The sequence below is a fragment of the Anopheles aquasalis genome, chromosome 3, assembly GCF_943734665.1.
Source record: "Anopheles aquasalis chromosome 3, idAnoAquaMG_Q_19, whole genome shotgun sequence".
In the NCBI taxonomy this organism is placed as follows: domain Eukaryota; kingdom Metazoa; phylum Arthropoda; class Insecta; order Diptera; family Culicidae; genus Anopheles; species Anopheles aquasalis.
Genome location: NC_064878.1, coordinates 47,272,906 through 47,289,063, shown reverse-complemented (window position 1 = coordinate 47,289,063; position 16,158 = coordinate 47,272,906). Strand labels below are relative to the sequence as shown.

The following is a 16,158-nucleotide window of genomic DNA, read 5'->3' as shown; positions in this document are numbered from 1 at the left end:
AGAAGTTTTAAATTGATATGTCATTCACTTAAAAAATTAAAATTTAATGGTTACGTCACAAAAAATCGTCAAAACCGGGCCTTTTTTGGTCCGAAAATACCGAAGTCCTCCCGTAAACACAGCATAAATAAATGAAACATAATAAATTAACCATAGCTTCAACATCTCATTTAATTCAATGCTAATTCTTTTTTTAAATCTTAATACATTGTAATTATATAGTCTCCACCTCCTATGCAACGGTTCTGGTTCCCCCTAAGCCATGCTTCCGAGGACAGAATTCATATTTGCTATGCTATTCTTGCCGAAAGGTCCCTCCCGGTCCATCGTGGCCTAGAAGGACCTCTTCGATGAAAAACGGCTAATTCAAATTTACCAAACATATACAGCGCTAAGCCCCGCCGTATCAACATGATTTCCGTGCTACAGTGTTTATGCTGGCATGTTCAACATAAAACGGATTTTTTTAACCGCTTCGAAAAAGTTTACTCTCAAACTATTTGTTTGTTAAAATGCATTGCTCGTTACCCCTTAATCGAAAAACTGTTTCAAACAGCTTATCTCGTGCACTTAGTCAGCACGCTTCGCAAAGTACTCAAGTTCGGCCAGTGGAACGCTCGTGTTTTACTTTCGTGCTGCGTTGGTGACCCCGCGGGCCGGGCCTTCGTTTTCGCTTTCGTTCGTGGCCGCGACGAGTGTTTTGGTGCGCGTTTTTTCGTGAAGAAAGGTGAATGTGCGTGCGTTCAATGGTGTGAATCGTGGGTCGCGAGAGAATATTTGAAAAGTATGGGATTATTCCCTGAACCACCGTTGACGCCGAAATTAAAGAGGCGCCTGTTCGGAGGCAGCACTCAGCGCAAGAGTGGCGACGGTGGTGGTATCGGTGCGGGTGGTAATAGTGGGAGTGGTGGTGGTGGACCGGCAGGATGTGGTGGCAGTGGACGCAAGAAGAATGATGATCGCCGTAACCAAGGCGACCGGCGATGTACCGCCGTTCGATCGCCCTCCGCGCACCAACCGCAGCAGCAACTGTCAACCTCGTGGGAGTTCATAAGGTAAGTACGACGACCTCCATCACCCCTATTCCAGCCAATGGCAGAAGATACACCACCCGGGAAGGCATGAACACATTAAAATCTCGGCACCACTCTGGCTGGCTGGCTGGCAGGCTGGGTGCGTAATTGATATGTTTCTCCAACATTATGCCATCCATTGGGACAAAATATGCTCTATGTAAATAGAGAGACAGTGGCAGGCCATCGACAAACTAACGGAACGGGAGGGCATCGTTAAATTTTAACGACAACCATTCACATTCCATGCTGTTCCGGGGCCCGTTGGTTGGGAAATGATAATCAAACGGGGTACAGCAACCAGCACTCCACGGTCAGGCCTAGTGTCAGCATTATGATGATCAAAGCCCAATCCCTGCAATACAGGCCCCGAACATGGTTGGCTCTCATCAGCAACCGACGACGACACTGCCTAGACTCGTTGGTGCCTCACGTGCGACTTGGACGTGCCGTGCCTTTGGTCTAGGCCATGCTTTGTCGTTGTCATTTGTAGTTCCACTTCCACTATAGACACGAAGCCACAGTCCCCAGTTAGGCTGCTGCTGCTGCTGCTGCTGCCAGTGGAATCGATTTGACCGAGATTTATGCTCTGCATACAACATTCCGTGGCCAAAAAAACACACAACCCACCACAACAACACAATCACGCTGCGGTGCGTGCGAAGTCTATATTTCGATTCGCTGGATCACGCTTTTCCTTCTCTTCTGCGTTTTCCGGCCCTAGTGCGGATCTAGTCACCCGACCGATTGGCGCGGTAATTTATGAGCTGGGCCATAAATTTTGATTATTTCCTTATTGTATGCACGGACGGACGGATGGAGGCGAATGGTGCCGCAGACCCCAATTCGCGGGGTCGAAAGTTCAACGTGAAGGCGCCTTCGCCTTCGAGGGGCAGGTGCTGCCCGGCGCGCCAGGTTCGCAAAAGGTGAATGTGTCATCAATTTGTAACCCTCCCCTGGAACACGGCACCACCCCACGTTTCGCATCGGAAACAGCTGAGCGATTGAGCAGCACGTGACAAGGATAGCTCGTCGGTGGCGTCGATGCGTCATGTTGAACTTTGTGATAAGTGATTTCCAGGTGCTTTGCTCCAGGTTACTGTTCCGACGATTTATCAGATTAAAAACCAGTGAGCTTGGTTTGTGAAATATCACTCTTGGGTTGGTGCGCTGTGGTGGCACTGATAAGAACCGGATAGCAGCGTCCTTAATCTCACATAATCCCCCTTAGCAGCGATTGCTTCAAACGCAAGCCTTTCAACTTTCCCAAGAACTGACGTTGACGGAGCAGAAGTACAAGTCTTGCGCATTCCTTTCTGGCGATGCCCGGAATTTGGCAGAGTTATAACCGCCCCCCGGAAGCGGGCAAACAGGAAACGTGAGAAGCAATAGATAAACAATCGCCACGGAGCCGGTCACATTGGTCACTTCCGCGTACAGCAGACAGCAAGTATTTGTGCAGCACTCACTCCGCTCACTGGCCTGAAGTTGATGGATTTATGTAACTGACGTGCGACGACGAGGGCTATTCTGGCCACCTTCGCCCGAAAACATCGCTCGCATAAAGTATCGGATGGCGCGCACGCACCCCAAAGAACATGGCCCCGGTTGTTCCGGGAATTTCTGAAATCCTAGCATTTGAGTCCGCAAGTTGTTGCCGATGCCGTGAAGTGACTGCTGAGCTGCTGCTGTCACTCGGACACGTTCGAAATGGAACGATAGAATGACCATCGGGGACCGGAGTGGACGAATTAGTTGGTGGCCAGTTGAGTCAAGTCAATCGACGAGAGATAAACACATCAGCAGACCACCAGCAAATGGGGAACCATTGGATTCGGTTTGTCCCTTTTGTTTCTTCTGCAGAGAGCTGGCAAGCTGGATCAGATTTCACGTAAGATCGGGCAGAGTGCGGAGCGATTTCGCGCGGATCGCGCTTCTGTGGGGGCAACCGATCAGACGTTAAAAGGGTCCCTGCCTCCCGAAGCAAAAGGAAGGGTGTTTATTGTTCAAATATTGTGGAACGTCTCGGCAGCCGGTCCCAAAAAAAAAAGTTATGCGAGAGCGAACATCGCCATCAAATTCAACCAGCTCTTCGATTGCGCCACAGACCAAAGACACACCTCAGAGGGTAAAAGGGGGTTAGGGCACATGGGAGATGGCGTTGGTCGCTGGGGGTCGAGATTGTAAAGTCGAGCTCGAATCGAGGCGTTGGGCAACTGACTCCGAGCGCGCACAGTGGTCTCTGGTTCTGGTTGCGTTGCGGTCAGCAGAGCACGGCACTACATTACACGCGTCACGTTTCCAACGTGTGGTGCCCATCCATCGTGTATGTGTGTCCCTAAGAAGCACACACCCCAAGCCTAGCCCGACCAGAGACCAGAGACCAGAGTGTCCCTGATATTGCTTCACCGTCGTCGCCGTTCTTTGAAAGCAAAACCGCAGATCAAACTATTTTGCCACCGCGCGGTGTGCGGTGCGCATTGAATTACGCGATGTCATTCGGAAAATCTAGATCGCCTCCCACTCCAACCCCCCTTCCTCCGCCCCCTTACCACATGCCCCAGTGAAGCGTGGACCGCGCTTTATGGTCCGCGACGAATTATGCTCCCAAGAGGTGCTGCGGTGAGGTGAAGTGAGGATGCTTTTATGATGAGTCGAGAGGCCAGAGGCACACGCTACACACTTTGTGGTCAAACGTGTGACGAATGTGAAGAAATGTTGTTCTGTTTTAAGACGAGAAGCAGGAGGTGCAACATAGGAGAGCATAACAAATGGTGTGTTAGTCCCTTTTCGCGGTCCCATTACTCATGAGCTCCGTGTGGCCACAGCGCAGGTCCGCTTGACATTTGTAAAAAGTTACACGAACCGCTCGCAGAGGCCTGAGAAAAACTTGAGCTGCGTATGTTTTGCTGACTCCGTGCGGGGTGGTTATTAACTGGAAGCAACATGAGAACCTCCTGCTTACGCTACACGGTTTGGCTCCATGTGAGTGTACTTGGTTCCAGTTTTTGAGGCTTCACTAACCAGTGAGCAGCAGCACGGGGAGGGCAATGGCCAGACGACAAATCACACCATCGACACCTGCTCCGAGGCCCCCCGCCCTCGTCGACTGAATGGCGAAATTGGCGAAAGGCACCAAGTCGCGCCCTGCCCTCCATTTGCCCTGCATTCCTCGCTTGTCACTCGCTGTCAACCTCTAAGACAGTTGCAAATGAAGTGCGTCCCGTTTCTCTCTCTCTCTCTGTGCCTGTGAGTTTTATGCTTTTATGGCACAACGACGGTGGTCGTCCCGGCGCTCCATTATCGGCGCACCTCGGCGGCGGCGGCGTCGTCTTCGATCCTTCGAGCACCGTCTCTGCGCAGCACACGTTGCACTTTCGGTGAGGACGATAAGGGACCACCAGGAAGGAATGGAGGACGCCCAAAATCGAACACTGGAAACAGGAAACAATGGCTCGAAACGGCGGCGATGAAGAAGACGAAAACATGTTCCAGTTCTGTGCGTCACGCTCGAAAACCGTAGGAACGGAGTCGTCTACCGTTTGCCTCGGGATTTCATTTCCTGCTCCCAGAAGCCCTGGCCTGGTCTGGCACAGCACCGTCTTGGTCTGTTGTCTTGTCTTGTCGTCATGGTCGTGGTCGTCGCCGGTCGCAGTTTGGCTCGATTTGTTGTATTGGAGTTGGCTCTTCGTCGCTAGTCTGACAGGGACGGACGGACGGCTGTTGATAGCACGGTTGTTGTGGTATTGCACCGGAACATGGACTGGAACCCCCGAAGGCGGAAAGAAGGTTGAGGAAAGAGGAACGGTTTGGGATGTGTCGCGCGTTAATGAAAGCAAAGTGTTCCGGTTTTTTTTGCCAGGTTTTGTAGACAGAAGACACCCATCCTGCTGGAGCAGCTGTAGGTTGATACACTCCGATTGCTCAGAGACTGCGAAGTCGAAGTAGAGGACGAAGTTGTGGCACACGATGGCGAATGGAATAATGATGAAGAAGAGAAGCTTTTTGGTGGTTCTCTGCTCGGCTGCTGCTGCTGCTGCTGCTGTGGCCGATGTTCCTGCTGTCTGTGCTGTCGGTGCCGATTTTTAATTTGTCCAATCGACGAGATAAAAACGAATGAGAGAAAGATGGAGATAGCGAAGGAGAGAAAGAGAGAAAGGGAGCTGGAGAACTGGTATTAATAAATGCATCGCGCAGGATTACGAAAAACATTTGCTGAAAACCATTCTGCAGGGCAATTTGGCACATCCCGATCCGATAACAGGGAACCTGATCCTCCGGTGTAAATGGCCGGTGCATTAGGGGGCGATGTGAAAGGTGAAAATGGGTGCAGGGGAAGATCAAGGATTTTTTTAAATGTTTCTTTTATCCAAACATTATTGCATCCCCCGGGAGAGCGGTGCTTTTCAAATGGGAATTGTGCCGATGCACGTTGGACGAAGTGGCCGCTGCCGAGGTTTTAATATGCGGAAAGGAAATCGGGTTCGGAGGTGCGCGCGCGCGCGCTGTCTCTGTAGCAGAAAGCCAGCCACCAACCAACAGGTCAATGAATCCTCTCGCACCTCACCGAGCGTGAGTCATGTCCGGTGAGTTCTGCGTGTTCTGCGCGATCGCTGAACCCGCGGGTTGACCAGCCCACCCGATGAAGCCCGATGGCTTGCAGGAGGAGAAATGATTTCTGGCGGGCAAAATGTGTGGTTTGGTGGTGGGTTGCTGCCGTTGCTGCTGTTGCTGTAATGTCTAGTTTTCTGAATTCGAAGCCATCCGTTGTCCGGAGCAGCCCAGGGAAGAAGAACCTGGTGCTGATGGTGCTAGGGATGAATGGAAATGATTTTATTCGGTTTTTTATCCCCCCGGACACTAATTGGGGTTTAGAGGTTTTCAATTGGCGTGTTCGGAGCTCGCGGGTTCTAGTGAGAACGTTTGCCTTGCGATCATCGGTCTCGCCGCATCTCCCCGGGCACGGAAGTGGCCACCGGTGATGGAACGGCCGTTAATTAGGGGAGACGAATGACTCTCACCTTCTCTCGCGGCCCGTTTTTTTTTCGGACGTTTGTGTTGAATGTTACGAACGAGCCCTTTTGCTTGGCGAAACTGATTATCATTTTTTGGGCCAATATCTAACTGTCAGCCGCAATTCATTTGCGTTTCAATGAGTTGTGGGCTAATTAAGCGGGCTCCATATATCGTGCCTCTTTGCACGCTCCGCTTTTTCCCATCCGGTTCCGGAGTTCAGTGTAGATTAATTAGCAACTAAAAACGTTGCGGCGAGGTTGTGTGTTTTTGAACGCTTTATGATGCAACATTATCACAAATCGACTTTGATTATTCACTGCGCAGAGATGCATATGGTAAGCGTAGTGTTTCGTTGTACGTAATCGTTTACATATATTAACGAGTGTTTTCTTCGAGTGATAAGATGTGTAATAAGGCATGACAAGTAGAGCGATGCTAAGAGGATGCTTTCATTATTGCTCGTAGAAGACGATAGTTGAAATGATGAAGCACTGTATCCATGTCTTTCGGTTTGTTGTGTTTTTTATCATGTTTTCTTCCACAAGTCGTACCTGATAATCATTTTTTAAACATAACTTGAATGAATTCTTGCATAACTGAATTGATATTCAATAAGGATATGAGTAAACATTTTAATTTAAAGTCAGTTCATCATCTGATACATAAAATACCTTTCAAGTATGCAGAACTTAATGATGATGTTAGAGTGCTCTAGTCAATTATCTTCCATTTTTTTATATCTATTAGAAATGTTCCTAAACTATCGATTGATTATCATGGACAGAGGATTATTCGATCGGTTTTAAAGAAAAATAGTTTCTCACCAGGCTCTATATAATAGCTCTAATATTAAATTAAGCTTATAACAGAAGGTAACTCATGTTTTCGCATGGATATAAAAAAAGCTCTACTGATTTTAAATTTACTGATTTTTTATTGTGTTCCTACTGTACTTTAGCTCCCATTTGCTTATAAAAACTACCGGCAAAAGAACTTTGTTTAGCAAAAATATAAAAGATGCTTTTATAAAATTCAAATTTTCCAATTAGAAATTCTCAAAGAATTCTCGCAACGTTCTTGCGTCCACTTATAATTGTGATTCAGTCAGTCTTCTTGACCGCTTCTTCCTTGGTCGTAACCACTGCTAACCTAGAATTTCATTCCAAGAAAGCGCTACAACTGATAAGCCGTTCTGTGATTTTGATACCATCGCTCTTTATCAGTCTCGATGTTTAATTGGGCTGTGAGACCCACAGCCTTTCGTATCACACTCTCTGTCTGAAATGACACATTATTTGTCACAATACTCTGATGATCTGAGTGAGTTATTTTTAATCAGTCATTGGCTCTTGTTCTATTCATAAACGAAACCATGAACCGAGCTGATCAAAGGTAGTTTGACAAAATAACAAACCCGTTATGGACCGCTAGACGCAAAAACGCAAACAAAAACCTTCTGAACCAACACAGTTGCAATGTGGGAAGAGCAGAACGCGAGAGAGGAGTTTCATGTTTTTCTCTAGCCCTCTCTCGGTATAGAGAGTTAGTTCCTCGTTATGCTCCTTACGATACGCACTCGGTTTCGCTTCTCCTCGAGCAAAGATGCGTTTGAAGTTCTCGCGTTGTCTCTCGATCTCCGCTCAACTCTTTCGTATAAAGCCTGTACCAATTACAATCGGGATACACCCAGTAGGTCATATCGCCTTCAATAAATGTACGTTTTTTATTGGCTTTAAGAAGAAATATCGACATAAATTATTTGTTAGCTTTGAATATAAATTTTTGAACTTCTACTTTGACAGCATCCCAATTTGTTGCACAGTGCTGCATGTACGAGGTGGTTTTTTTTATACATTTCTGGTAACATTCTTGAGTTTCCTTTCAATTTGGCTTATTGATAATTTTTCTTCATGAATTCGAAAAATAAATTGAAATTGATCTTCATGAATTCGAAAAATAAACGCCATACCTGCTGTCAAAAGATAGTTTGTTAGTTCTGGTCAAACTTTCACAGGATCACTGGTGGAAAAATGAAGGACAAAATCCTTTTTCATACTCTACTTTGCACAAATATTAGTCGTGGTTTTTCTTCCATTTTCTTTCTGGTTTTCGCCTTTCGCGTTCCATTTGAGTTACCTTTTAATGTGTGCTCTAAATTTACATGTTTTTCATGGCATTTCATTTAATTTAAAACATTTTTAACACTAAAAGAACATACTACTAAAAGTTAAACGACATCAACATAATGCAAACCACTAGGAGCGATGCAGTGACTAAAAACGTGTTTCCAGATTCCAACCGGTACAGGCTTCATTCGCATCGCTCTCTCTCTCTCTTTCTATGCATCTCCTCAGCAGCCGACGATCTCATTGAAACAACGGACCGCAAGGTGAACGTTCGCCGAAGTCGCCAGCATTCGCGTTTATGTTTTCGATGCGGCCTCATCGTCGTCGTTGTCCGCGTCCGCGTCGTCCGCATCGTCGCTTTCCTCATCGCCGCGCAGCCGTGTGTGTTTTTATTTTGGTTTGATGTCCTTTCGCGTTCGCCATCATCGCGCTTTGTGTGTTTTCGCTGCAGATACCGGGGGAAAACGGGTTCCTGGTTCAACGTGGTGGGTGCACGAAGAAGACACCCTCTTTTTGGTGCCGCGTTCGTCCGTCCGTCGGTCGGTATTGGTCGTCTGGTCGGTTGACATTTTAGTCCCAAAAATGTAATCGAAGTGATGTGCCTCGAAGTATGTTTTTCGTATTGTGTATGTTGTTTTTTGGGGGGGTTTATTAGGTTGGCCGTTCTTTCTCGTGATGTGAGCGAGCCTTTCGTGCGTGATGTGGTGGTGGTGGTCCGGTGTGATGCTAGGAAAAGTGTGCCAAGGTTTACCGGGATTTTTCCTTCCCAACCAACAAATTTTCCCCCAAAAGAGTGAGATCGATGACGCGCGTCTGTGTGTTTGTGTACATACGTACGCATGTGTGTGCGTGAGGCCTTAAACGTCCTTCCAGAATTAAACATGCAACATCATACACCATGTCGACTGTTGCTAATGGTGGCACATTATGGTGCCATGTTTGCTACGTTATTGCGCTCATTGCGAACCATAATGATTTGTTTTTCACGTTTTCCGCGCGCGCCTGTGTATATGTGTGTGGCTCTTTGTGGTGTTGGAGCCGGAAAACTCGCGCAACAAAAATCATGATAAATGATAACGTTTTGTTCTTGCCTCTCTCTGGCAAATCCAAATCCCCCAAACTTAATCAGGACGATTGCAGTGAGTAATGTGCTGACACACGGAACAAGCGCAAAAAAAAAAACCGGAGGAAAACCACCAGGAAAGGAAAGCGGAAAAATGCTTCTCCAAATGCTTGCTCGCATGTGATGGTGGTGGCTCTCGGTCTCGGGACTTGGCGACCAACAAATCGTCGACAACGCTTGCGACCCTCGGTTTAAACGTTTGGCATTTGTTTTTCCTTCATTTTTTTTTTGTGGACGAACTACACCCTCGCCTGATATGTATGCGTGCGCGTGTGTGTGGAAAAGTGCAATTTATTTTCGTTCTTCCACCGGCGGCAACATCGTACGTGGGCCCTCCTTTTCGACCGGCCCCTTCCTGACTGACAAGCATGGTTTTTTTTTTCTGTGTCGGTTGGTTTTTTGGGTTTTTCGATTGTGACCAGCCGCGGCCTGGCAGCCATCGTCAGCTTTTGTTTAATTTTACCACGATATCACCACCAACCATTGCACACACGTTATCACAATCACTGGGCGCCAGTCGCGACCCCGGCACACCTCTCCACCCTACGATCCGTCAATTTGGATTGCGTGTCATCGTCGCGCACGGCGGCATGTTTTGTCTTCGGTTACATTGCCCATTGCCATTTTACTTTTTCGGTCGTTCGAGGGGGGGGGGGGCCACTGTGTCGAATGCGTTCTCAAGGTCTTGTGGTGTCGTCGTACACCGTAGAACAACCCCTTGCGGGGGACAAGGGTAGCCGAAGATGGCACACGGGACGGTACCATCGTCCACGGTCGGTTGACATTCGGCGATGAGACGACAATTGGCGTGTACTTCACACACGCTTCCGGTGCTAATAAATTAGCGCCGTATGTGTGCCTCGATGGTGGGCGCGTATCGCATCAACGATCGTTAGAGACGGAACCGAATGGTGTCTTGAAGGATCATCATCCATTCTGCTTCGCAACGACCAACGGTGGAGCTTAAATGTGGTTTACAATTGTCCCTCAAAACGAACGAAATGTAATGTACTTTGGAATGTTCACGGAAGACAAGTAACTTCTTTTGAACGAATAAATCAACGGATTATTGTTCGCTGTGATGTGGTGTGCAGATGTGTTCTTTAAATAAGCACTGGTGGCCATTAGAATTTCTTTTTAATGAGCTAATGGTGGGATGCGTTTTGGGGCCGAACTGAATAGAAACGGTTTGCCAACGTGCGAAGTGCATGTTGGTCGTTAACCGAACGAGCATTGGAGCAAAGCATTTGAGTTTGATTCATCGCTTTGTTAAACCATCGCGTTGTCATTATGCTTCCTGTTTGAATTTCCTTTTATCTTCATTCCCTTTATTTTATTTATCTGCTCGCTTATACAAAGCACTCCAAATAAATCTGGTGATCTAATACTTTTCAGTTTACGTCGTCTTCCCGTGACTTAGAGTCATAATTGTAAAGAGGCCATGCTTGTTTATGTGCATTCTTTAAAAAAGTGTTTTTACTTTATTTTGGTTGCTCATAACTTTATGAAAAGTTATGAAAGTCAGCAGTTAACAGAATTCTGCGATGTACAATTCATTTACGATGGCCACTAGTTTTTATATTCTTTGAGCTAATTTTGAGTACCAAAACTTCAACATTATGTTGAAAATATGTTATCTGATTTATTCTCTTCAGGTATTACACTTTTGTTGCTAAATGCTATTGCTAATTTTAGTATTTATCAGTACCTGATTGTACAATAAATCTCTGATATCCTAACTTACCAATGGCATGACTTTCGATGTGGTTTCTTGGTTTAGTGGCGTCTTAGATAGGCCCTTTTTTGTTCAGGGTTTTTGGGCGAAATAATCACTTCTCAACCCCAGTAACGATTTGTGGCGAACGTTATCTTTATTTTCTGTATTTATAGTGGCAATTTGAATGAATCTCTTTCTTTAAATACCGCACAAATCGTTTAATATAAACGCCATCTTCTCAGAACAGAGAATGAAAAAGATCTTTACAAATACAAACGAATGAGACAGATGTTGATCTTGTAAAACCGAATAAAACAATCCCTTCAAGACCTTTCCTAAAGAGAATTGCAATATTTACAATACCTCCACCATATGTGCCACCACAAATGGTCTGCAGAAGCCTTTTTAGTCAAATACGAAGCTGCCTCGCATCGATCTCTGTCTCATCGAAGCTACTCAATCGCACCAGCGTCCAATTCCTGTGCTCTGATAACGTCGATGCACAGCAACAGCTGCTTGTACACCCCGTCCAGCCCCTCCCCTCACTAATTTTCCTCGCCCGTTTCCGTGCGATAAGAGCGAGCATTCATCTCACCGCGCCTAATCCAATCGATCGGGTTCGAGCACCGTTGTACCATCGTCTGTGAGTCACCGGGATGTGCACCTAGCGCGTGTGACGCGTTTGCACTGGCGCCACCGATAAGCCCCCGGGGTGCACCAGGTGTCGAAATGGAAGCCAGAAACCATAATCATATGGTGGCCGCAGCCGGAGCCGGATTGCCGTTGCGCCCTCGCTGATCGCGTGCTAAAGGTTACGCAAACACGCGAGGAGGAGTTCCAGTTCTCGAACCAGAGGAGAAGAGGGAAAAGAAGCAAAAACCGCGACCGGTCGGTCGTCGCCCTACGCGTTCGCTCACTGGGGCTCGCTTGGAATGAGGGCAGTGAGTCGTGGGCGTCATTCAAGCCCCACCACCCCAAAGGCCCAACTGGACCACGGCAGATCGGGAGCTGGAAGTGATCCGCTTCGTGGTGTGTGCGCACCGCGAGCTGTTGCGCGATGCGCTTATGCGCGAGGGAACGCGAATTGTGAACGCCCATGCTTTTCCGGCTTGGGCGTCGGTCCTTCGGTCGTGCTAGTGAGCCAGCGCATCGTTGATCTGTCCTCGTCCTTCGTCTGTGGGCCGAGAGTGAGACCAAACAGCGCACACAAACACAGACAGAGCGAGCTATTCGGTGATCCCGTTCCCGCGATTCAATCGAGGGTTTTATGTTCGCGATCGACGCGACGCGGTGGCACTCACTGGTTCGCTAGCTCGCGATCTGGGCTCTCGATCGCGGAGTAATTTATGTTGCACCTTCATGTGGCATCCCCCTTCCCCCCCCCCGCCCAAACCTTCTTCTAGCTGTGCTCTGGAGTAACAGTAAAAACCACTTGCCACCCGTTATACATTTATGCTACACATCTCTCAGGGGCACACAGACACCGATACAGGCACCTTCATCATGATCGTGTGCTGTCGAGTGGGCTCCGGTGGGCTTATGGCACTGAATGATGGTTAAGAGGCAGTGGGAAGTCCATTTTTTTTACCGCGAACCCGCCACGCACCCTCCACGGGCTGTGGATGGCATATCGCGTGAAAGCTCCACGGAAAGAGCTCGAGAATGCGCTCCACGATCGTCGCCGGGGTGGTGGTGCAATAGGGAGAAGGATTTCTCTTCCCCACCCGTCGCTCCGTTTCTCTATTGCACTCCCAGCGAACGCGTGAGTTTCCTTTCGCAATTCCCCTCGGTGCGATCTAGGAGAAGGAGGTAAACATGATTTCCGTACACTTGTTTCTTCTTATGCTGCATGTGTCATGGGGCAGGGCTACAGGGAGCGTTGCTTTCCCGTACCACCGAGAACATTTGTTCACACATCAGGCACCAACACACCCATACAAGCACACGTTGCGAGATTGTTGTTTTTTTTTATGATTGTTGGAGGTAACATCACATCAGGTGTATAATTAAATTTCATGCTTGCTATACTTTCTGTACCTCCTTTTCCTCCCTCTCTCCCTCCCATCGCTTCTTCTCACGCCACATGCACACGCGCGGTGGCCCCTTCCCTGGAACCGTGTCATGTTCAATTGCCTTGCATGGTGCCAGGATGAAGCGTGGAAGATGCTGCGAAGGTGTGATCCTCTTAGCCCCTGTACACCCCAAATCGTGTATCTAATTGCTGCGAAATGAAGCCCCCCAGTACCACCAGTGGTCCAAGTGTAGGCATGGAAGAGAGGATGGCAAGACTGTTGACAGCAACAGAAGCAGCAGCAGCTGTGCCCTCGACGTACGTGACAACCCTTGCCGAGGAGGCAAAGGGAAGTCTGTTGATTGGAAGACATTAGATGTAATAATTACGGTAATGCTCTAATTTTACAATAATCATGCTATCCGGCAGATACGGCAGAGCGTTCGTCTCTCCAAAAATCGGTCTCAAAATTGCTTCATTAGTGCTGCTCTCCGCTCAGTTTCTCGTTGTTATCCCAAACTTGGGCGAAAGGTTACAGTGTGCTTGCGAGATGTCTATTTCGTCACGTGTTTTCCTCTCCACTGGACCACTGGAAGATCGAGCACGGTTGGCGTTAAAATTTAAAGCTTTACGACACGAGCATTAACAGATTAACGATTTCGATTTCGATCCATCCCGAAGAAACGATCGACACCGATCGCTGGACGTTGGAAGGTTTTTGGAGTGCCGCCGAACGGAATGACGTCACAACTGGCGCACGCTGTCAAAAAGGTGCTGTTGGCAAATGGCCACTTCCAACTGTCCTCGGTGCTGCTCTACGGCTCAGTCTTGCCTGCCTGTTAGGTGTCTTTGGTGGTCCCCGGGACGATGATGTGCACACTGATGGATCGTAGGACGTACCATCTTCCGGAGCGGTTTATGACGTCGTCATAAGCTGGCGCATAACTCCGGAGTCACCCAAGCCTGCGCTAATGTCGCCGTACGTTTGGCATGTTCGATGTTTGTACGCATCACGACGCGCACTCCCCCTGTTGCCCCCATGTCCTTCCTTGTGACTTTCTGCTGCTATAAATAGAGGATACGAGGATCACATTTCTCATGCTGGCATGCATACGAGCGAGCAAGCGCGTGCGCTCGCGCGCGTGGCGGAATGGAATGCGAATTGCGCAAAATTGTAGAAAAAGAAAAGCGAACCAAAATCATTGGCCACGCGCCGTTGGTGGAGCATCATTTCGAGAAGAAATTGCGAGCTAGATTCGAGTTCCACGAGGATCCGCGCGTCTCTTCTGCAGACTTATCAACTCGGTATGGTGCGTGCCAGCACGCCTAGATGCCATTAGCTCTGTCCATGGAGGGACGGTGTTTGGTGGCAGCATTTGCTTTGTAGCTCGCGAGCGATCGCGAAGAGAAGGGATTCGTTAATGGTGCATAATACGTTGCGCTGCTCTACCTCTGGTGCTGCTGCTGCTGCTGCTGCTGCTGCAGAGGCCGTTCGGTTGGCTGGTTGGTGGACCAGCTCTCGTTTGGAACTCCCACACACGCAGCAACGATGCAGCCGCCACGAGACAGATAGAGCGAAGAGGAGACGGTACAGCATCAAGCAGAACAGTCAGATGTTCGTCTCAACGCAGCACACAAACGCCGCCAGCCGAGGACGAGTTATGCGATTCAGTTCCATTTTCCAATGCCATAAATTTGAACCACCACGCCACCAAGCCGGTTCGCAGCACGGACACGGTGCGAGCATAGCACCAGCGCTTCGCTATCTGGTGAAGATCACTCAGAAAGAAGGCAGGATCGCAAGCCAGCGCCTCTCATTCACCAACGCATTCCCGCATTCGGACGTACGTGGGCCCTTGCCTTCTGGCTCTGCAGATCGTCAAACGATCGAACCGATTGCCTCCGCTCCCTTCTTCTTGTAGTATATTATTTAGATTTAGTTGTGCCGAGTGCGTTGTTTGCGAAGGTTAGTTCGTTCGAGTCTGTGATGTGGCCCCTTTGCGTCGGAGAAGGTCGTAGCACTCGTGTCGATAAATAAGAGGGACACCACGAAGCACCACGAAGCACCACGGACCATTCACGCCAAATGATATAGAAACGGGGGCGCGCCTGCTCGCTCGCTCGCTCACGCCATGATTCTTGCTTCCAGACAGCGTGTCTGGGGTCCCCAGTTCGTGCGTCGTGTGGTGCGTCAGGTGGAAGTGTTGCGAGAATAATTTACGAACTGCAAGATACATAATCTAGGCGCTTGGATGGCGCTTTATAAGGGGTCTCTAGGAGTGCGCCAGAAAGAGAGAGAGAGAGTGTTTGTGTTTGTGCAAGCACGACTGTGCGACAGTAAATTTGTTCGAAAGTTTATCTTATTTAACGGGAATGTTATCTTCTCAGCGCTTGTGAATGAATTGGTGGCAGACGCAGCAGCAGCAGCAGCAGCAGCAGCAGAATCATGTTCGTGAGGGTTGATCGTGTGGCCGCATTACGCAAGTGCAACGATACGGATGGCCAGCTCTCCTCGAAGCTCATAAACTTTCATAATTGGTGATTGAGATTAACGCTAAAAAGGGGTGACCACAGAAGGAAGGTGGCAACAGCAGCAGCAGCATGTGTTTTATGCTACAATGCGTGTCCTTCAGCAGCAGCAGCAGCAGCAGTTCAGTGGCTTCGTTTAGGCAATGCTGTGGTGCGAAGAAGGTTTAAAGGTTTACAAAACAGGTGGCATCGAGAGCTTAGCGCAAGTACAAACGCATTAGTCTTACTGCTCCAGCATAGTGGAAGCTGTCCAGCGAGACGCTTAGAAGGTCAACAATAAGAAGTGGATCTCTGCTCAAAAGTTCTTCAAAAGTGTTGTATTTCGTCCTCGTGGTGGCTATGTGCGCTCCATCTGATTCGCTGATAGTGTAGCGCTTGTCGCTTCTTCAAGTTGTTCCTCCAAATCGTGTGTGCGCGCGCGCGTACTGAGCTGAAGTCAACATGTTGGGAGCCCTGAAGCGTCGATGGAGAACGACGAAAAGGTTTGTACAGCTCTTCTGATCTAATTTACTACGCTCGTTGGTCGGAGAACGCAACGCATTGATTAACATTGAAAGGCCCGT

At 48.4% G+C, this 16,158-nt stretch overlaps 1 protein-coding gene across 4 annotated transcripts in view; it reads left to right on the top strand.

The window, feature by feature from the left end:
* Positions 1 to 713: 713 nt before the first annotated feature.
* Positions 714 to 16,158, top strand: part of LOC126574001 (uncharacterized) — a 48,004-nt gene continuing 32,559 nt past the window's right edge. Inside the window, exons 1-2 of one of the 4 annotated variants that reach the window (XM_050233887.1) lie at positions 925 to 1,055; positions 15,455 to 16,077. In XM_050233887.1, coding sequence (XP_050089844.1) covers positions 16,037 to 16,077 — 41 coding nt within the window. In that variant the 5' untranslated portion in view covers positions 925 to 1,055; positions 15,455 to 16,036. Of the gene's footprint in view, positions 1,056 to 8,673; positions 8,824 to 15,454; positions 16,078 to 16,158 lie in introns of those variants that run through there. The other 3 variants (XM_050233884.1, XM_050233886.1, XM_050233883.1) reach the window with 3 other exon arrangements.